The following is a 21,334-nucleotide window of genomic DNA, read 5'->3' as shown; positions in this document are numbered from 1 at the left end:
AGGAGTTGGTTTGTATAAAAACCTAAGAAACTGCAAATGTACCAAAACTGATTTACTTACCTTTTCTCTAGGAAATGTCCCAGTGTGATATCTGAGCATATCACACTGAGTAGAAAAAGTAACTTAAAAAGTAATCTGTAATGTAATCTGAAAAGTAATTTTGAACTGTTGACTTTCCTGTAAATCAACCAACTGCATTTGAACCTGCATTCAACTGTAATTTACTGCATAAATATTGCAAAGCATTAATTCACTTGCCAGCACCAGGCTTGGCTTGGTTCTAGAAATAAAATAAACAATATTTTTGATACAAACAAATTGGTCTGAGTGTGTGACGTTTCTTGCCTGAATATATACAACAAATGCTTAAATGCTGATAAAGCCCAACTGCTCGCCTACACTACCACAAATAGGGAGTAAGGTTCTATTTACTTTTACCTCTGCCTACCTTTAGGGTTCCACTGGACACTCTGCAAACTATACCTCATTTGGGTATAGCATACACAGAGCCAGCTTCCTACACTGGTTGGCAGAGACCCTGTGCACTTTCAATCAAAACCACATCATTCTCCAGGTAAAAAATAGGATGGCTAACGGTCAAAAGAGGAACTTTCGCAATAAGAGTTTCTTATTGGCAGGCAAAAAAAAAGACTGTACGTGGCACAGGATTCTATTAATGGCACAATCATAAATTAATGCATATAAGGTGGTTTTCTTTAGTGCCACAATTAGCTTTGTCTTAACTTCAGTAACCTTGACAAATTCATTACTTTAATCTTTGGTATTTCTAATATATACTTTCTTGGATATTCAGGATTGAACTTACAAGTATCTCCTACATCTCAACATTGCTAGAATCAATCTACTTAAAAGCAGGACACTCACCTGCTGCATAGTGACTTGAGGCTGTGCACTGAGATGCTGCTGGGGATTACGGACACCTGCAGCATACTTGTATTGAGGAACAGCTCGTACTGCAGGAGCAGTTGCAGCAGCAGCAGCTGCTGGTCGTGGCCCCATTGTTTGTGTTGATGTATTAGCTGGAAGACAGAAGGCAAACTAAGCACATGAACATATATGGCTAGCTAAAAAAATGATATGTGCAGACTACTCACCAACACGCTGTGCAGACATAACTCTTGGTACTTGAGAAGAAGTTGGTCGCATAGCACTAAATGTTGGCGGCCTTGGAGCAGCTGGGCGTATTGCACCGGGCATGTTCTGGAAAGCTGCATTTAAAATATCAAACTTGATGTTATGAAAATTTTAAGAGGGATTACTATTCTTTCATACAGATGCATTCAAAATATCGGATCAGTTTAGCTTTAATTTAAGAGTTATTACTCCAACCTAGGATTTATTCAAACAGGCCAGCAAAAGATTTGTCAGCAACACTTTAGTGAAAAGTAACTAAAGTGCACCAGCACCGGTGTATTTCACATATTCACATGCTCTGAATTACACATCAGGCTGGGAATCCGTTTAATAAGTAACCGTCCCTTATTGTTTTCATTGGCTATGCTTCCGTGCACCACTTTGTTTCTTCTATGCAATGCTTTACTGTTCTCAAGGGGTATCAGTGTGTGTAGTGCTTTCTCTGCCTTTGGCATTGGCTGTTGGAAGTAGGCTGCAGTTGTGTGGACTGGCTGACGTGGACACAAGATCACTTTTGGTAGGGGGGCGTGGCTGAGCACGCAATGGTGGTGGACATGCCTGGGTAGAGCTCCGCAAGAGGCTCCCCTACCACAGGCCATTTCTCCGCCAAAATTGCCCGTACTGTCCTTCAATTGACGGCGAATGTACTTCAAGCACCCAACTGCCGGCTGCCAATGTTTGGGGATACTAGCTCCTGCCGAAACTGCCCCGACGGTGTGAGACACTGCTTGCCCCGCCTACGGACGCTTCCGGCCGGCGCGGAGAAGCACTTGAGGTCGGGTACCCGGCTGGCCAACTGGGCCTTGTGACGGAGGATGGTGTTTTCGGAGCTTACGACGGACATCCACTAGCGCCGGAGCCCATACCTGAGACCACGGGAGGGGCCTGCGGAGACGCAGTGTGATCACCCCCCAGCTGACTACTGTGAGGAGGGTTGATCGCGGATCCCCTGCAGCTGTGTTGAGCCTGGGACTCGCTGTGTGGGGGCCTGCGGGTCGTCTTTCTTGCCCGCCAGGAACCGGGGCAGCCTGCCTGCCCGGGTCTGCGTACCTGAAACGGACCTGCAGCTACCGACTGCCACCAATGCGCAACGAGACGAACTGGGCGCGCCGCTTGCGGCAGAGGAAATTCAAAATGTCATCTTCTCACTCTCCAACGGTAAGACCCCGGGCCCAGATGGCTTGCCCGTGGAGTTTTACAAGGTCTATTCTACCATTCTCGTCCCCGAACTTTGGGCGATGTTTGGGCGGCGATAGAGGATGCCACTCTCCCACCCACACTTAATGAGGCGAATGTGATATCGCTACTGAAGCCTGGTAGAGACGGGCTCAATATGGGATCCTACAGACCGCTTGCTCTCCTTAACACGGACTACAAGATACTAGCGTCTGTATTGGCTCAGAGGCTGGCGCCTCTGGTCCCCACGCTAGTGCACGCCGACCAAAACGGTTTTGGACCCACCCGCAGTACGTCATATAACATCAGGTGGCTGTTCCGTTGGCAGAGCCTAGCGGTGTCCAGGTGGCCGCGCTCAGGTTGTGTGATACTGGATCTAGAAAGAGCATTCAATTCAGTGGAATGGCCCTACCTCATGCAGGTACTAGGGAAATTTGAGTTGGGTGAAGCTTACCTACGAATGGTGGAACTCCTTTACTCCGACCCTGTCGCACGTGTACGCACAGGCAGACTCTTCTCTGACCCGGTCCGTGTCCGAAGAGGTACCAGACCGGGTTGCCCCCTCTCTCCCCTGATTTTTGCACTGATGATGGAGCCATTGGCTGCGAAGTTGCGTGCATCTGGCACGGAGTGGGATATCCCCCTAGCTGACTGGGTACACTCGGTGTCACTGTATGCGGACGATTAACTGATTTACGTCAGAGACCTGACCCGTTTTCCGTGCGCACTCACGGACATTTTTAATACTTTTGGAGACGTGTCAGGACTTCGTGTCAACTGGGCGAAATCAGGGGTGTATTCTTTCGCTACAGACACCCCGGAATGTGACATTACAGTAACAGGTGAACGACTCCTTTGGTATCCGACCACATTCAGATATCTAGGAATTCAAGTCTATCGCGACTTCGCTGTCCTCCTGGACGGTAATCTCACGAGAACAATCTCGTCGCTCACAACCCAAGTGACCTTTTGGAATTCTCTTCCTTTGAATGTCCCCAGTCACATTACGCTGGCTAAAATGGTCGCTCTCCCTCGGTTGTTGTACTTTTACGCAAACCTGCCGATATACGTACCTACTCGCATTTTTCGAGAACTGGAAACCCTAACCAGATGCCTGATCTGGAACAAAGGGCGCCCCAGAGTCGCGTTGAAGACTCTGTATGCTGCGACGGAGTGCGGTGGGTTGTCGGTCCCAAACCATGAACTTTATTATATAGCAGCGCAGTTGCAATGGGTCACTTATTGGCTAACTGGAAAAAAGTTGGGAGATACGGCCACGGTTGACGAGGTTATGACGACCTCGCAAATACACACGTTATTTCACCCCTTAACTACGGCCCGCTGCCCTGATCAACTACACCTCGCGGTGGCGAGGAAATGCTACGTGAGGAGTCAAACTCACAGGTGTTACCAAGCCATACGCCCCTAATTTACCAGTACTGGGAACACCTTGGGAGGGGGGGTGGGGGGGGGGGATGCACTAACGAATAGTTTTCTTACCTGTCGGTGTAGTTTTGCAGCTTGAAGATCTTTCTGGATTCACTATGCTGTGCATTATTCCGCGGTCTTGTGGTTGGGTCCGGATTCGTAGTCTTTTCTTTGTTTTTTTTTTTTTTTTTCTTTGCCCAGGTGGGCGTCGGCGTCACACCCCCTTTGGGTGTATTTCCGGTGACGTCGGCATGCTTCCTGCGGAAGCTCCCACTCTTGGGCGCCATCTTCGGGTTCTTTTTTTCCGTGTTTCTTTCGTTTCCGAAGTAATGGCAATGTTCTTCTTAGTTTGTATTTACCGCTTTGTATTTTCAAAGTCTATTCTTTAGTTAACCACCTCTTCTCTCTCCAGCCTCATCTTTCTGGCGGAGGTGGGTGGGTTCGCTAGTGAATCCAGAAAGATCTTCAAGCTGCAAAACTACACCGACAGGTAAGAAAACTATTCGTTTTGCAGCGTGAATCTTTCTGGATTCACTATGCTGTGCATAGATTTTGTAGCGGTTTCTCATCTCTGTGGCGGCTGGGTGGAAGATGAGCGTTGGGTGTTGAATATGTGCTGTAGCACCTTCTGTCCCACTTGAGCTTCCTTGTTCATTTGTATGTCCACACAGTAGTGCTTCGTGAACGTGTGCACCGAAGCCCATGTTGCCGCCAGGCATATGTCCTCTATGGGTGTGTTAGCCAGGAAGGCTATTGTAGCGCCCTTCTTCCTGGTGGAGTGGGCACGTGTCCCCTCAGCCAGTTCCTGTCCTGCCCGTTTGTGGCAGAGTTGGATTGTTTGTGCGATCCATCGTGCAATGGTCCTTTTGGTTACTGCTTTGCCCATGAAGCTGTTTGCGAAGGACACAAAAAACTGTTTCGTTTTCCTGTGCCCCTTTGTCCTTTCAATGTAGTGCATGACTGCCCTTCTGGCGTCCAGGGTGTGCAGAGCTCTCTCTGCGCTGGTTGTGGGTTTTTGGAAAAAACTCGGTATCTGTATAGACTGGTTCATGTGAAAATTGGATACCACCTTCGGCATGAAGTGTGGGTCAGTCCTCATCACAACTCTATCGTTGTGTATTTGTATGTATGGTTCTTGTAGCGTCAGCGCTTGAAGCTCGCTTACTCTGCGTAAGGACGTTATCGCAACCAGGAAGGCTGTTTTCATAGTTAGCATCTTTAGGGAGGCCTTGTGAAGTGGTTCAAAGGGCTCTTTCATGAGTTCCGTTAGGACTGTGTTCAAGTTCCATGCAGGTGGCGGCACCCGCTTGGGTGGTGCGATCCTTTTCGCTCCTTCTAGGAATCTCTTCACCACCTGTGATGTGAAGAAGCTCCTGCACGTTTCTCCCCTTGTGTAGGCTACTATCGCTGCCAAGTGAACTCTTAACGAGGATGAGCTAAGGTTCTTCTCCAGTAAGTGCGTCAGGTACCTTAGCACTGTGGAGTCCCTCTTCATCTTATTGTGGAGTCTTTCCTGTCTGCACCATATTGTGAATCTTTTCCATTTCGCAACGTAGCACTTTCGAGTGCTGGGCCTTCGTGCCTCCCGAAGTACCCTCAGGGTGCTTTCTGGTAGTCTCAAATGTGCGAACTCTATGTCCTCAGGAGCCACGCTACTAGGCTCATGCTCTCTGGCTCTGGATGCAGTACCTCTCCGTTCTGCATGGACAGTAGATCTTTCCTCCTGCTGAATCTGTGGGGTGCACACTGTGTCATCTCCATGATCTGCGAGTACCAGGTCTGCCTCGCCCACTGCGGTGCGACCAGTATCAGTGTCATGTTGCTCGCTCTGCACTTGCTCAGTACTCTGTGCATCAGTGGTATCGGGGGAAAGGCGTAGGCAAATGTCCTTGACCAATCTATCCATAGGGCATTCCCCAGTGTCCCCTCCTCGGGCTGCCTGGATGCGAAGTTTTGGCATTTTGCATTCTGGCGTGTGGCAAACAGGTCCACCGATGGTGTCCCCCACCTGTCGAACAGGTATCTTGTCTCCTGAGCATTGAGCTCCCACTCGTGGGATGCCGATGTCTGCCTGCTGAGCCAATCGGCTTGTATGTTGTCCTTCCCTGGTAGGTGTATGGCTAGCAGGTCTATCTTGAGAGGGATGGCCCATCTCCATATCTCCTGCGCCAGCGTTGAAAGCGGTGCGGACTGTGTGCCCCCCTGCTTGTTGATGTAGAACATCGCAGTGGTGTTGTCTGTTTGTATCAATACCCTGTGCTTGTACAGTCTTGTTTGAAAGGCCTTCAGTGCAAGGAAGATTGTCTTCAATTCTAAGTAATTGATGTGCTTTGTGGCATCCGTCGGTGTCCACAGTCCCCTCACCTTGAGCTCCTCCATGTGAGCGCCCCATCCCTTCAGGGATGCGTCTGTGGTGATGGTCACTGTTGGCGTTGGGGGCGTTAGAGGCTTTCCCCTTGCTATGTTCTCCATGGTCCACCATGTCATCTCCTTCTGCACTGCGTGCGTTACAACCACTAGATCCTCCCAACTGCCTGTAGCTTGTGACCATTGCTCCTGTAGCCATTCTTGAATGGGTCTCATGTGGAGTCGTACATTCGGTACCAGGTGGATGCATGATGCCATCATCCCCATGATCTTGCTCGCCGTCCTCACTGTCCGAGCTTGTCCCTTCCGGTAGAGGCGAGTTTCCTTCACCAGCGCCCTCGCCCTCTTCTCGCTGGGGAACACCTTGCCCTGTAAGGTGTTGATCTGTGCTCCCAGGAAGATCTTCACTTGTTCCGGCTCCATTGATGATTTCTTCCAATGGATGGAGAACCCCAGGTTTATGAGCGTGCTGGTCACTGTATGTGCGTGCAGCTTGCATTTCTGGTATGAGTTTGCTTTCACCAGCCAGTCGTCCAGGTAAGGGTATACATGTATTCCCTGCCTTCTTAGGTGCGCTGCGACTGCTGCGAGGCACTTTGTGAAAACTCTTGGTGCCGATTTTAGACCGAAGGCCAGTGTCGTGAACTGGTAGTGGCTTTCTCCGACGGTGAACCTGAGCATGTGCTTGTGCTTCCTGTTCATTGGGATGTGCAGGTATGCGTCTTTGAGGTCTATAGTGACCATGAAGTCCCCGGTCTGCAACTGTGGGAGCACCTCTTGCAGGGAGGTCATTTTGAATTTTTGCGTTCTTATGAATTTGTTCACGAACCGTAAATCGAGAATGGGCCTCATTGTCTCGTCTACTTTTGGTACCAGGAAGTATGTTGAGTATACTCCTGTGTTTCTTTCCTTGAAGGGTACCCTTTCTATGGCCTGCTTCTGCAGGAGTTCTTTTGCTTCTTCCTGAAGGCACTGCAGCTGCTTGCTTGCTAGCGGCTTTCTTCTTGGTTTTCTGTTTGTTGGCCTCGCCTCCAACTCTATGCAGTATCCGAATTGGATAATGTTGAGGATCCATTTGTCTGATGTGATTCCTCTCCACTCCTGGAGGTGGAATCTTAATCTTCCTCCCACTGGTGTCCTGTGGTCGTAGGTGTCTAGTTTGTCTTGACCCATCTGTACGTGCTGCCCCCTGGGATCTTTTTTGTGGGTGGGCACACGGATTTTTTTGAAGTCACTTGGAGGTGGGCTGCTGGCCCCCTCTTCTATTTTGTCCCCGTCCATTTCTCCCTCGAAAGGACTGGCCTCTTTGTTGGTACTGCCAGGGCTGTTTCTGATGGCCCTGCTGACCCTGCGAGTCTGCCTGGTGCGTTTGCTGGAAAGCCTGGTGTGATGTACCTGGCTGGTTTCCGCCTCTCCCGCCGGGCCTCCGTGACGGGGTGCCCCTCTTGTTCCCTCTGAACTGCAATGCTCCCATGGATCTTGCTGTTTCGTTATCCTTCTTAAGTTGGCTGAGTTGCTCATCAACTGTTTGTCCGAAAAGCGTACTGCCGTTGAATGGTGTGTTCAGGATGCTGTGTTGCACCTCCGGTTTGAAACCGGATATCCTGAGCCAGGCGTGTCTCCTTTCCGTGACGCCCATCATCATGAGCCTGCTGGCGGTGTCTGCCCCATCCAGGGCCGTCTTAAGGCAAGAATTTGCAGCATTCTTCCCCTCTTCAATTAGCTTTTCGGCTTTCTGCTTGGCATCCTGGGGCAAGTCCTTCACCAACTGCCCCAGTCCCTCCATGATTTGGTACATGTGTCTGTTTACCAGGGCGTTGGAATTAGCCATGCGCCAGTGGGTCGCGGCATTCCGTTCGATCCTTCTGCCCACCAGATCCATCCTTTTGCTCTCTTTATCCGGTGGCGGGCCCGAGGTAGTGGGTACGTTAGCCCTCCTCCTTGCTGTGGCCGTGATAATGGAGTCTGCGGAGACCGTGCCCTGAATGTAGGCCGGGTCCTTTGCGGCATGCTTGTACTTCTTCTCAGTTCTGGGAGTTACTGCCTTGCATGTTGCGGGCTCCCTGAAAGCTTCCTTCCCCTGAGCCAAGACGCTCTCGAGCATCGGGAGGAACTGGCTCCTCGTTTGTGTTGGGAGCAATGTTTCCAGAAGGAAGTCTGCTTTCTGCTTCTCTTCGTCGAGCTTGAGCTTGAAAGCTGCTGCGGCAGATTGTATCACCGCGTTGTAGGCCCCGATGTCGTCCGGCGGCGAGGGCCTCGAGGGGTAGGTGTCGACCACCTCCTCCGGGCTGTCGGTGTCGACATCGATGTAATCTACCTCCTGAAGGTCATAGGGCGCCGACTCTGTGTCTGTCCTGCCCTCATCTTCCTCCCCATAGCTGTAGCTCTCGTGGGGATTCTCGTACTCCTCCTGGTCGTCGAACACCTCGACGTCCTGGTCTTGCTCGGTGACTTCGGCGACCTCTTCTTCTTCCTCCTCGACCGCCTCCAGCACTGGTGGCTTGGTCTTGTGAGGGATCGTGAAGGCCTTCATCCTTGCGTCGAAATCTTTTTTCCGCTGCATGAAGTTCTCCATTTCTGCCTCGAGGCGCCTTCTTTTCTTTTCCATCTCGGCCGCGTGTTCCGCGTCGGATGGTTCCGCCGCTCTCTTCGACGGATGGCTCGTCGCCGTGCCTCTCGGAGTCGAAGTTTTCGACGTCGAACCGGATATCGGGTCTCTGGTCGTCGTCGACAGTTTCGGGTCTTTCTCCCTCGTCGATCGATCCTTTTCGGGGACGATTTTCGACGTCTTCTGCTGATCAGCAGCTCTCGGCGCCGGGGACTCCTTCTCTGAGGATCCGCTGGGCCTGGGAGTAGTCGCGGACGCCGCCTTTTTTGGCGTCGGCGCTTTCGGGGTCTTGCCCTCGATTTTTCGAGACTCAGAGTCTCTCGGGTTCTTGGGGGCCGAAGAGTCTCCTACCTTGTCAGAAGTCTTCGTGTAATCGGTCTCTACGACCGTGTAGCTGTCGTCTTCGGCGGCAGCGTTGTCTTCTTCCTCGGAGGACATCCCCAGCTCGTAGAGCGACGGGGTCGGGGCCTTCCCCTGCAGGGCGGCGTGTGCTACCCTCTGCCTCTCTCTCACACGAAGGGTCTTCGGGGTGAAGGCGGAACAGGCGTTGCAGTCTCCGCTTTCGTGGTCCACCGGTAGGCAAAGGTTGCATACCGGGTGCTGGTCCTTCTGCGCGTACTTGTGGTGGCAGTTACGGCAGAACTTGAACGGCGTGTTGTCCATCCTCGAGCGTCCAGGGCCTCTCTGGTCGCGTGTTCGTCGACGGTCGTCGAAGATCTGGATGGAAAACGCCTTATCTTTGCTTGTCTTTCGTCGGTGAAGTCCCCTGGAGTCTTCAGATGACTTCTCCTCGTCTTTTCTGTATTTTCTTTCTTCTTTCTCCAAAAATGTCTGGAGCCCAAACGGGAACGATCCAGACCCGACCGCGGAAAAAAAGAATCTGAAGATGGCGCCCAAGAGTGGGAGCTTCCGCAGGAAGCATGCCGACGTCACCGGAAATACACCCAAAGGGGGTGTGACGCCGACGCCCACCTGGGCAAAGAAAAAAAAAAAAAAAAACAAAGAAAAGACTACGAATCCGGACCCAACCACAAGACCGCGGAATAATGCACAGCATAGTGAATCCAGAAAGATTCACGCTGCAAAACAGAACACGCGTTGAGCAGCTGGACAGCAGTTGATTTAGAGAGCCTGGGTGACTTGTTTGAAGATGGCGCCCTGCTACCTTTTGCAGCACTAGCGGACAGCACGGGCCTATCGGCCGGACAATTTCTGACACATGCGACGCTTCTCCACACACTGACGCGAGCCTGGGGTGCACTAATGGAGGAGCCTCCGACATCTCCTAATTCAATATCTACACGTGATGGGGAACGGCTCTCACGTGGTACATTGGCTCGCCCAGGCACTACATGCGCACACACAATTCTCGTCACAGCGACTGCGAGACAGATGGACTGCTGACAGAAGCCGGGACTGGACGGACAGGGAATGGGCACAGATACTAGCTGGAACATTGCACATACCACGCAATGCCCGATTTAAAGTTATACAATATTACATTGTGCACCGTGCCTATCTATCCCCTGACAAGATCAATAGATACTTCGGGTTAACAACATCAGCGTGCCCCAGATGCGGACTTGTAGATGCACCACTCTTACATGCACTCTGGGCATGCCCCTCTCCACACTCCTACTGGGCTACAGTGTCAGATACCTTAACAAAAGCGACGGGAGGCAGCCTGCCGTGTACATGGGAAGCATGCCTGCTGGGGTTGTTCAGAAGAACGAAACAGACAGAAGTTCGTGAGAGATTCTGGGACCTGGGGCTGATCACTGCAAAGCGCCTCATCACCAAGCGCTGGAAGAATAACATACCCCCCCCCCAACCGATCCAGTGGCGTAATTCGCTTGACAATTGGGCAAGGGCGGAAAGTGCAGTGCTCCATAGTGAGGAGACAGCGGGGCTCCGCATGTATCCCATAGCTCTCGACTGGGATAGCACCCTAACAGCCTACCATCAGGTGTGCATACAGAGTGGCATTGTTTAAGCGCTAGTGCCTCCCCCCTTGCGCTCCCCCTCCATCTCCCGGGCCCCCTTTCCCCCCCCCCCTCTGCTGCGCACTTGGTGGGTCTTGTGACTAGATCCTCGTTGTTGGCATAGCATGGTACATGCCTGTCCCTACCCGCCTGACCCAGAACGTCAAACACACACACACTCCTGCTATTGCACATCGCCCAGTCTCTAGTTTAAACACCTTTTCAGATTGTTCTTAACATTTGTTAGTTTTTGTACTAAAGCTTTGGATACATATTGTATTGCCAATATAAACAGCCTACTTTGAAATACTGCCACGGCATAGTCTATGCTTCGAACTGAACAATTTTCTGATGGGATATTTGGGAACGACATTTGCTTTCTCATGAACCACGCAATTCAATATTTCCTTCTTTTTTTGTTATGCCAGTAGCTAATGATGTTGACGTACCATATCGACTCACTTGCTTCACAGTTGCTCTTCACAATTGTATTCCTTTATGTATATGGGCATCTGCAGTGGCCACAGCCTCGTCTATTGTACTACGGCATAATTATTCAATTTATTCATATGTGTATGGTTGTGATATGACAAAAATGCAATAAACATATTCAAACAAAAAAAAGATCACTTATGGTAGGAACTGAAGGTTGGTCCTCATGGTCACCTAGTCCTTGAGTATCCGTAGTTACGATTCCAGTATGGTGAGTGTTTGTAATTCACTGACTGTAGTAAAGTTATGGCAAAGAGCAATGCTGTTTTCATGGTCATACGCTTGAGTCCTGTTTTGTGCATGAGCTTGAATGGGAACCTAATTAGGACCAAGTTAAGTTTCACGTAGGCGCAAACGTTAGCGATGCAATTTTTTTCAACAACTTGATGATTAGTGTAGTAAAGAGGCTTTTTCCTGTACTACTTCTAGTGTACCTCACAATTGCAGATAAGTGTACTTTGAAGGATCTGGATGATAGACCTGCATCTAGGTTGTGTGTTTGGTACCCAATAATGGTTGTCTCCCCTGTTAAGTTGCGCAACACTTTCCTTCCTACACCAGTGGATGAATCTGTTCTACTTGGCTGTACAGCATGTATACATTGTGGGTTTTCTGGCTTCCAACTTCAATGCCCCAGGCATCCACATTCTATGTCCTTAAGAGCCATGCTGCTACGCTGGGACTAGATGGCTCTGGGTGGCATAATGGTCCCCTTTTTTTATTGATGGCAGGTTCTGAAAGGTGGGTAATTATTACAGTGCCTTGTGCCACTTTCATCGGATCTAAGAATCATGTCTTGTCTGCCTGGACCACCGTCCAGATTATCTTCAGGCATGTCTGCTTACACATGTATCTCTACAGGTAGGATTGGTGGTGAAGTGTGTGAGAAGTTGGCCTGATATGCAGTGCTCACTATTCTAGTGATCACTATGTATCAGTCAAAACAACCCTTATTGATGATTGGTTGTAAGTCAACCTTATAGACCAGCTATCCTAGTAGCATGGATACGAGCAGTCTAAGGCTAAGACTCTAGAGGGCGTGTTAAGCCAGCTGTTTTACCATCACATTACCCCTTGAACACCAAGTGAAAGGACACCACACAAGTAATCAAAAATAAAGTATATTTATTTATAACAGGACTACCCTGGCTCTTTATGAGACAGGGAGCTAAGCACACAACAAAACTCTTAAAGAATTACTGAAAGTCGCACAATTTACACAAATGCCCGAGGGGCACGAAAAACCATATACACAAGAAGTGGAATGCGAAGTTACTAGCAGGTAAGTAATACTTTTCTAGACTGTAGAAACGCTAGGCCTACAATGCTAAACCCTTGGATTAGAAGCAGGAGGCCTAGGGACGCCGTGTGCAGAGTGGGAACTCTCACGCGTAATGCGGGAACAAGTCTATGGATACTAGCACTTTACAAAGTTACTGTTCTCGGGCGAACCCGACTAGGTGGGTCGAAAACAAGGGTGGATCCGAACACTTAGGGTGTTGGACTATGCTGGAGCACCGGAGTACTCAGTTTACCTAGCCCAGGGGCTGCGGCTGCATAGGGTTCAAGTTGCGTCGGAAACCCTCGTTGAAGATCCAGGAGCCTGAAGAAAGAAGTTGCTGGCAGGCGGCCAGTGAAGGAGTTCGTGGTGATCCAAGCCTGGATCAGGGAAGAAGAAACCTGTAAGCAGAGGGGACCAAATTCTGAATCACTAGCCAGTGATTTAGGTGGGCACCAGGATGGCACCGGACGAAGTCACCTCAGCCAGGTGAGTGGGCGCTGCTGGGCTCTGCAGTCTCTCGGACCAGGAGGCGTTGTCGGCGACCAGGATGGAGGTGTGAGCTGTCCCACGAAGGTACTTGCTGTCGACGTCGCTGGACCCAGGATTGGGCAACAAGTCTTGGCAAATGCAAGGCCCACGCGGTGGACCTAAAATGGCGTCTTGAGTGGACCAGGAGGGTCCAGGGTGCTTCTCTGAAGGAGGGAAGCAAGGGCCAGTCTGGAGCAACCAGACCAGCGGTGTTTGTCGTTAGAGTTCGTCGTCAGAGGGTCACTAGCCAACGGGCAAGTGACCTGGACAACGCGGTGAGCAGCAAAAAGCAGAAGGGCACCACGCAGATCTCGTGGATGCAGGGGAGCTGAACTTCGGTGCTGGAGCTGCTCAGGGTCGGGGCTTCTCTTACTCCAAAGCACTCAGTCGAGGGTCACTCGGTGGTCGTGCTGGACAAGCGTCGTGCAGTTCTGAAGATGGCCGGTCCCTCGAGGTCTCGTCGCACCCACGGATCACAGCTGGGCTGATGATGTAGGTTGAGGTCAGAGGTGCCAGGGAAGCCGGTTCTCGTCGTGCTGGAGCAGTCTTGATCCGGAGGAGAGACTGGCAACAAACCCCCTTTTCTGAATCATTTTGTCCACCATAAGCGTGGAAGGGTATACTCAGACATGAGTCCCTTGCTCACTGCTCCATCAGGATTCAAGCAAGCCGGGCCGACGACGCCTGAAATGGCAGAAACCGGTCCCCGGAAGCTTGTCTCCTTTCTGGTGAAGAATTGGCTTGGTAGTTTGGTCTGCCCTGTTCCCATGATGCACTGGGCCAGGGACAGACTAATTTGCATATAGCCAGGTTCTGAGCTGGGATGGGGCAGTGAGCTAAATAACGGTGATGGATCAAGCCCTGATCTTTGGACTGGGTAAGAGTGGTCTGCTTAATTCAGACACTCTGTTCATCACCAACCCCTTTTCTGAATCGGACCATGTTGCAGCTCTGCAGATGTGTTGAAGAGGCACACCAGCAAATAACGCAGTAAAAGAAGAAACTTTTCTGGTAGACTGCGCTCGAACAGCTGCAGTAAGCGGTTTTCCCGCTTGCTGATGGCAAAATGCAATTGCTGTAGATATCCAGCGTGCAATAGTTTGTTTGGTGACTGGATGCCCTTTTCGCATCAGTCCGTAGGGCACAAAAAGTGGATCAGTTTTACAGATATTAGCCGTTCTATGCAGATAACATTTGAGGCATCTTTTAATATCTAAGGAATGTAGTGCTCTCTCTGCTGATGATTGATGATTAGGAAAAAAAACGTTTTTAAGATGACTGGTTCATGGAGGTGGAAATCCGATGGCATAAAGGCCGGATTGGTGCGAAGCATAACAGAGTCCTTTGTGAACTGAAGAAAAGGCGGTTTAGTAGTATACGCTTGAATGTCACCCACTCGACGTGAGGAAGTGAGGGCCAATAGCAGCGAAGTCTTTCAAGTAATGAATTTGAGATGGGGCGTGGCCACGGAGGCGATCGGGATGGCTGCCTCTGAGTGAAGCTCTTCCATGCGGGCTCCCGACGGCGACTAAAATCATGTAACCCGCCGCTGCTGGACCCCACATTGCTGACGATCCGAATGTGGAAATCGTCCTGACCAACTGGGTGGCTCCGGAGGCCACGGGAGCGTCCTGAGTGGTGTCTACGGCGGAGGGGAACCGAGGCCATCCGGACCTCGGCGCCATCTTCCCTCTCTGCGCCGGTGCGATCGGTGAGTGCGGCGCGGCGCTCTTCTGCCGGGCCTCTGTCCCGCAGCCCGCTGGGTGTTGGCACTCGCGCTTGCCGCTGGTCCTCCGTGGGCTCCTGGGTCGGGGTGCGGCCGCAGCCTTCGGGCCTGTTCGTGCGCTGGAGCTGGGGCCTCGAGTTTTGGGCCTGCGGCAGAGAGCGGGACCGTCCGCCCGGTGGCGGTCGGGGTGGGGGGCGGAGGCGGCTGGGGCGCCGCTGCCTTTTACCCACAATAATTTACAACAAGGGGTGGTGATGGACAGAGTCTCTGAATTAAGCAGAGTACTCTCACCCAGTCAAGAGATCAGGGCTAGATCCAACACCGTTTTTTAGCTCATTGCACCATCCCAGTTTCAGAACCTGGCTGTATGCAAATTAGTCTGTCCCTGGCCCAGTGCATCATGGGAACAGGGCAGACCAGACTACAAAAGCCAATTCTTACACTGGGAAGGAAACAAGCTTCCGGGGACCGGTTTCTGCCATTTCAGGCGTCTTCGGCCCGGCTTGCTTGAATCCTGATGGTGCAATGAGCAAGGGACTCACATCTGAGTATACCCTTCCACGCTTAGGGTGGACAAAATAATTTACAACAAGGGGTGGTGATGGACAGAGTCTCTGAATTAAGCAGAGTACTCTCACCCAGTCAAGAGATCAGGGCTCGATCCAACACCGTTTTTTAGCTCATTGCACCATCCCAGTTTCAGAACCTGGCTGTATGCAAATTAGTCTGTCCCTGGCCCAGTGCATCATGGGAACAGGGCAGACCAGACTACAAAAGCCAATTCTTACACTGGGAAGGAAACAAGCTTCCGGGGACCGGTTTCTGCCATTTCAGGCGTCTTCGGCCCGGCTTGCTTGAATCCTGATGGTGCAATGAGCAAGGGACTCACATCTGAGTATACCCTTCCACGCTTAGGGTGGACAAAATAATGTAATATATTTTTGTCCACCCTAAGCGTGGAAGGGTATACTCAGACATGAGTCCCTTGCTCATTGCACCATCAGGATTCAAGCAAGCCGGGCTGAAGACGGCTGTAATGCCAGAAACCGGTCCCCGGAAGCTTGTTTCCTTCCCAGTGTAAGAATTGGCTTTTGTAGTTTGGTTTGCCCTGTTCCCATCATGCACTGGGACAGGAACAGACTAATTTGCATACAGCCAGGTTCTGAAACTGGGATGGTGCAATGAGCTAAAAAACGGTGTTGGATCTAGCCCTGATCTTTTGACTGGGTGAGAGTATTCTGCTTAATTCAGAGACTCTGTCCCTCACCACCCCTTGTTGTAAATATTTTTGTCCACCCTAAGCGTGGAAGGGTATACTCAGACATGAGTCCCTTGCTCATTGCACCATCAGGATTCAAGCAAGCCGGGCCGAAGACGGCTGTAATGCCAGAAACCGGTCCCCGGAAGCTTGTTTCCTTCCCAGTGTAAGAATTGGCTTTTGTAGTTTGGTTTGCCCTGTTCCCATCATGCACTGGGACAGGAACAGACTAATTTGCATACAGCCAGGTTCTGAAACTGGGATGGTGCAATGAGCTAAAAAACGGTGTTGGATCTAGCCCTGATCTTTTGACTGGGTGAGAGTATTCTGCTTAATTCAGAGACTCTGTCCCTCACCACCCCTTGTTGTAAATATTTTTGTCCACCCTAAGCGTGGAAGGGTATACTCAGACATGAGTCCCTTGCTCATTGCACCATCAGGATTCAAGCAAGCCGGGCCGAAGACGGCTGTAATGCCAGAAACCGGTCCCCGGAAGCTTGTTTCCTTCCCAGTGTAAGAATTGGCTTTTGTAGTTTGGTTTGCCCTGTTCCCATCATGCACTGGGACAGGAACAGACTAATTTGCATACAGCCAGGTTCTGAAACTGGGATGGTGCAATGAGCTAAAAAACGGTGTTGGATCTAGCCCTGACCTTTTGACTGGGTGAGAGTATTCTGCTTAATTCAGAGACTCTGTCCCTCACCACCCCTTGTTGTAAATATTTTTGTCCACCCTAAGCGTGGAAGGGTATACTCAGACATGAGTCCCTTGCTCATTGCACCATCAGGATTCAAGCAAGCCGGGCCGAAGACGGCTGTAATGCCAGAAACCGGTCCCCGGAAGCTTGTTTCCTTCCCAGTGTAAGAATTGGCTTTTGTAGTTTGGTTTGCCCTGTTCCCATCATGCACTGGGACAGGAACAGACTAATTTGCATACAGCCAGGTTCTGAAACTGGGATGGTGCAATGAGCTAAAAAACGGTGTTGGATCTAGCCCTGATCTTTTGACTGGGTGAGAGTATTCTGCTTAATTCAGAGACTCTGTCCCTCACCACCCCTTGTTGTAAATATTTTTGTCCACCCTAAGCGTGGAAGGGTATACTCAGACATGAGTCCCTTGCTCATTGCACCATCAGGATTCAAGCAAGCCGGGCCGAAGACGGCTGTAATGCCAGAAACCGGTCCCCGGAAGCTTGTTTCCTTCCCAGTGTAAGAATTGGCTTTTGTAGTTTGGTTTGCCCTGTTCCCATCATGCACTGGGACAGGAACAGACTAATTTGCATACAGCCAGGTTCTGAAACTGGGATGGTGCAATGAGCTAAAAAACGGTGTTGGATCTAGCCCTGATCTTTTGACTGGGTGAGAGTATTCTGCTTAATTCAGAGACTCTGTCCCTCACCACCCCTTGTTGTAAATATGCCTTTTACCCACAGGCGGCCCCGCCTAAACGCTACGCGTGGGGACTCCCATATCCCACCTACCCTCCTGTGCTGGTCTCAAGGAGAGGGACGCTCCCACACGGCTCTGGCCAACGTGAGTTCTACTTCGCCGACGGGCGCTGTTGCAGCGGGCCACGGCGGTCATTGCTCCCTGACGCTGTCGGCGTGATGCTGATCACACACACCAACGCTTGGTCCCTTCGCCGCCAGGTCCGGCGCCACACATTGAGGCCTGGTTTGACGTGATTCTGCCTGTGGCCTGGTTCTGTCCTGATACCTCCTTCTACGCGGTCGGCAGACACGCAATCTTTCACTGGCGCCAACGCAGTTCTCACTGCCTTGATCATGGGGAAGAGAGACCCCAATCAGAGAAAATTAAGCTTTGACAAGACGTCCCTGCTTGCTACAGACCCTCCACCAGGCTCATCCACCGGGGCTACCAGTTCCGCAGACATGGGAGACACCGCCGCCATGGTGGCTGCCATGATGAGCGAAATGCGCGCAGGCTTCAAGGCGCTTGACACCCGCTTCAACAGCCTAGACCAGAAAATTGCTGATATGGGCACCAAGGTGCAGGCCCGCGACTGACGACTGGACTTGGCTGAATCCAGGATATCTGATGCGGAAGATGGTGCCGCCAAGGCGCTTAAAAGACTGCAAAGAGTCGAGAAAATTGAAAAATGAGGACTTGGAAGCGCGTGGTCGGTGCAACAATCTCCGAATTCTTGGTGTGGCGGGGACGACAGCGACGGGTCGTTTTGACATTTTTGTTGAACACCTCCTCATTGAACTGTTCGGAAAGGACACCTTCACGGCTGGCTTTGTGGTCGAACGAGCGCACAGGTCTCTGGGTCCTAAACCTCGCCCTGGCCAACCCCCGAGGCCCATAATCGCCAGGATAATGAACTTCCGAGATCGAGACGCCGCGCATTGCGCTGCACGCGAGGCCGGCGAGGTACGGTGGCAGGGCAGCGTCTTATCCTTCTTCCCGGATTTCACGCTCATGGTTCAGGAGGCCCGCCGCAAATATAATGGGGTCAAAGCAACTCTTCGTAATCTTGGTTTAAAGTACGGTATGTTGTATCCGGCCAGACTGAAGGTTGATGTTAACGGCAGATATCGCATCTTTGACTCCCCCACGGAGGCTCAGGACTTTTGTCAAGGTTATAGACGGCAGAACTCCCCAGCGGCTTCATGATCCGCAGCACACTCACCAACCCGGAATGACACACAGTCCAGTGCGGACCTATTCGCTGAGACCGGCCAAGGCTGAACGCTCTTTATTGGCTGATTTTAGGGACCTGTTCACAGTGTTGCAGATTTGATGTTGCCTTTTTTTTTACACTTGTTCAATTGTCACTACTACTGAAGTCGCTTTATTTGGGACGCCCGCATGGTGTGGCGTTGCTACCCCCTATGGCGAATGCCTTCTTGTCTTACTTACTTGGGGTTTTGGTTTTTTCGCTGCATTTTCGATTAATGGCACGGCCATTACCTTTTGAGTTTTGTACCTCATGTCAGCGCTTGTTTAGGGTTTGCCTCTCTGGGGACACTGGGAGGCTGGGTGGCGGGTGGAGAATGTTTTAATTGTTTGGTCATTTTTGATTGTGAGTGTTGGTGGGACTCATGGGAGTGGACTGTTCGATGCAAGCTTGATTGTCCTTTTTGGAGTGGCGCTATGGCAGGTTTGCAGTCTGGCCTGTCCAGACTCATGCTTATGTAGTGGAATGTTCGTGGCTTGAACAATACGCGAAAGCGTAAACAGGTACTGAACTATGCAGCACGACACAAGGTTGATGTCCTTTTTCTGCAAGAGACTCACCTGGCGCAGACGGATGCTTCCTCGATGGCTCAGGGCTGGGTGGCGCACAGTTTTTTCGAATTACAGTAGGTATGCCAGAGGTGTTGCAATACTTGTGCACAGACGTGTTCCCTTTGTATTAACTGGTAGTAAGTCAGATGATGAGGGCCGATATGTGCTGATCACTGGAGTGCTGATGGGGTACAGGATTGCACTGGTGGGGGTTTATGGTCCTAACGTGGATTCTCCCGCCTTTTTTCAGGGCCTCCACCCGACGCTGCTCCACTCCGACATAGATCTCTTAGTGATGGGGGGTAATTTTAACCTGTTAATGAACCCGGGTAGAGACAGTACCTCCCCTTCCCCGGACCGCTAAAGTCAGGCTAGATCAGTACTTGCAGAAATTTGTACACATTTTTCCCTAATCGACAGAGGCTCGACTGCACCCTAATGCTCCCGAGTATACACATCATTCGGGCTTCCACAACACTAGTACTAGAATTGACCATTGCTCCTCTCCCCTGGCATCGCTGGCTGGGTGGAGGGCCTCTCCACCCTGCCGCACACGCTGTCAGACGACTCTCCCATTGTTTTAACTCTATTGGTCCCTAGGCTGGGTAGATATGAAAGACAGTGGCGCTTCGCTGGTAGAGCCCTACAAGATCCAGTTTTTAAAGAAGGGATCCGTGGCGCCATTGACGAGCACTTCGACATTAACACCGGCACAGTGGGTTCCTGGACCACGCTATGTGAGGATTTCAAGGCCACCATTCGCGGGGCATGTTATTGCTAAACACGTGGGGGCTCTGCGGGAGATACGCTCCACCTTGACCCGCATTGAAACCGATCTTTCTTCACTAGAAAGGGAAATACTTACATCCCCATCGACATCCAGGGAGGCCAGACGACTGGCGTTGCTATTGGAATTCAGGGACGCTGCAGACAGGGAAGAAAACAAGTTACTTACCTGTAACTTTGGTTCCCCAGTATTGGTAACTTTCATAGATTCCCATGCTTTTGTATCATTATCCGTCGTCGGAATGGGAGTCTCGGTAACAAAAAATAACATAGCAGTAGGCATAAAAGAGAAAGAAAAAGGCCTAGGCCTCATTTCCTTTTGTAGCCTATCACCCTCTTTTTGTAAAAGAGACCAAACTCTAGGCGTCAGCCAATCAGATGTGCCTCACCCCTTAGAACCCCTCCAGAAGGAACCTCGGAGCATCAGATTTTCGTAGCCGTTGTATATCCGACACCATATCTGCTAAAGGCTGAGCTTTCCTTGGGGAGGTGGGTGGGCGCATGGGAATCTATACTTGGGAACCAAAGTTACAGGTAAGTAACTTGTTTTCTTGCCCCAGTATTGGAACTTTCATAGATTCCCATGCTTTTGTATCAGAATAGCAAGCAGTTAGACCCACAAATACATTTTGTATAATAATAATAATAATACATTGCAACAGTCAATACGATACAAGAAATACAACTGTGCAATCAACGGAAGGTGGGAAGAAGGGAAAGCTCACCAATCACTGGAAGAGGTTCCTTAGGACAGCCTGGCCCACAGCCGCATCGTCTTGCTGTAAAGACTCCAAGCAGTAAAGGTGTGCACGCTGCTCCAGGTAGCAGCCCTGCAAATGTCTTTAATTTGCACCCCCGCAAAGAGGGCCGTTGAAGATGCCACTGATCTCGTCGAATGAGCACGAATCCTGCCAGCCAGAGGTTTCCCTGCTGCAGCGTGGCAAGGAAGAATGGCACCTGTAATCCATCTTGCGATTCCCTGTTTAGACAGTGGAAGACCCTTGCCTGGACCACCAAAGGCAACCAACAACTGTGAAGATCTCCTAAACCCCTTGGTGCGATCCAAGTAAAATTTTAAGCACCGTTGCACATCCAGAGTGTGAAGTGTTTTCTCCGCCGGAGTAGCTGGGTTAGGAAAAAACGTTTTCAGAATCACCGGCTCGTTTAAGTGAAAGTCCGATGGTACTTTGGGAATGAATTTTGGGTTCATTCTCAAGATTACGGTGTTTCTCTTGAATTGTAAGAATGGCTCCTGGATGGTGAGGGCCTGTAACTCTCCAACTCTCCTAGCTGATG

At 50.8% G+C, this 21,334-nt stretch overlaps 1 protein-coding gene across 2 annotated transcripts in view; it reads right to left on the bottom strand.

Annotated features, from left to right (window-relative positions):
* PABPC1 (poly(A) binding protein cytoplasmic 1) overlaps positions 1–21,334 on the bottom strand; it is a 486,449-nt gene that overhangs the window by 184,633 nt on the left and 280,482 nt on the right. For both annotated transcript variants that reach the window (XM_078686948.1, XM_078686946.1), the window contains exons 11-12: positions 1,116–1,229; positions 886–1,040 (exon numbers count right to left, since the gene is read on the bottom strand). In XM_078686948.1, the coding sequence (XP_078543074.1) occupies positions 886–1,040; positions 1,116–1,229 (269 nt within the window). The remainder of the gene's footprint in view (positions 1–885; positions 1,041–1,115; positions 1,230–21,334) is intronic.

Source organism: Lissotriton helveticus, chromosome 4_1 (genome assembly GCF_964261635.1).
Source record: "Lissotriton helveticus chromosome 4_1, aLisHel1.1, whole genome shotgun sequence".
Lineage (NCBI taxonomy): Eukaryota > Metazoa > Chordata > Amphibia > Caudata > Salamandridae > Lissotriton > Lissotriton helveticus.
Note: the sequence above shows the minus strand (reverse complement) of the source record. Positions and strands in the feature narration are given on the sequence as shown.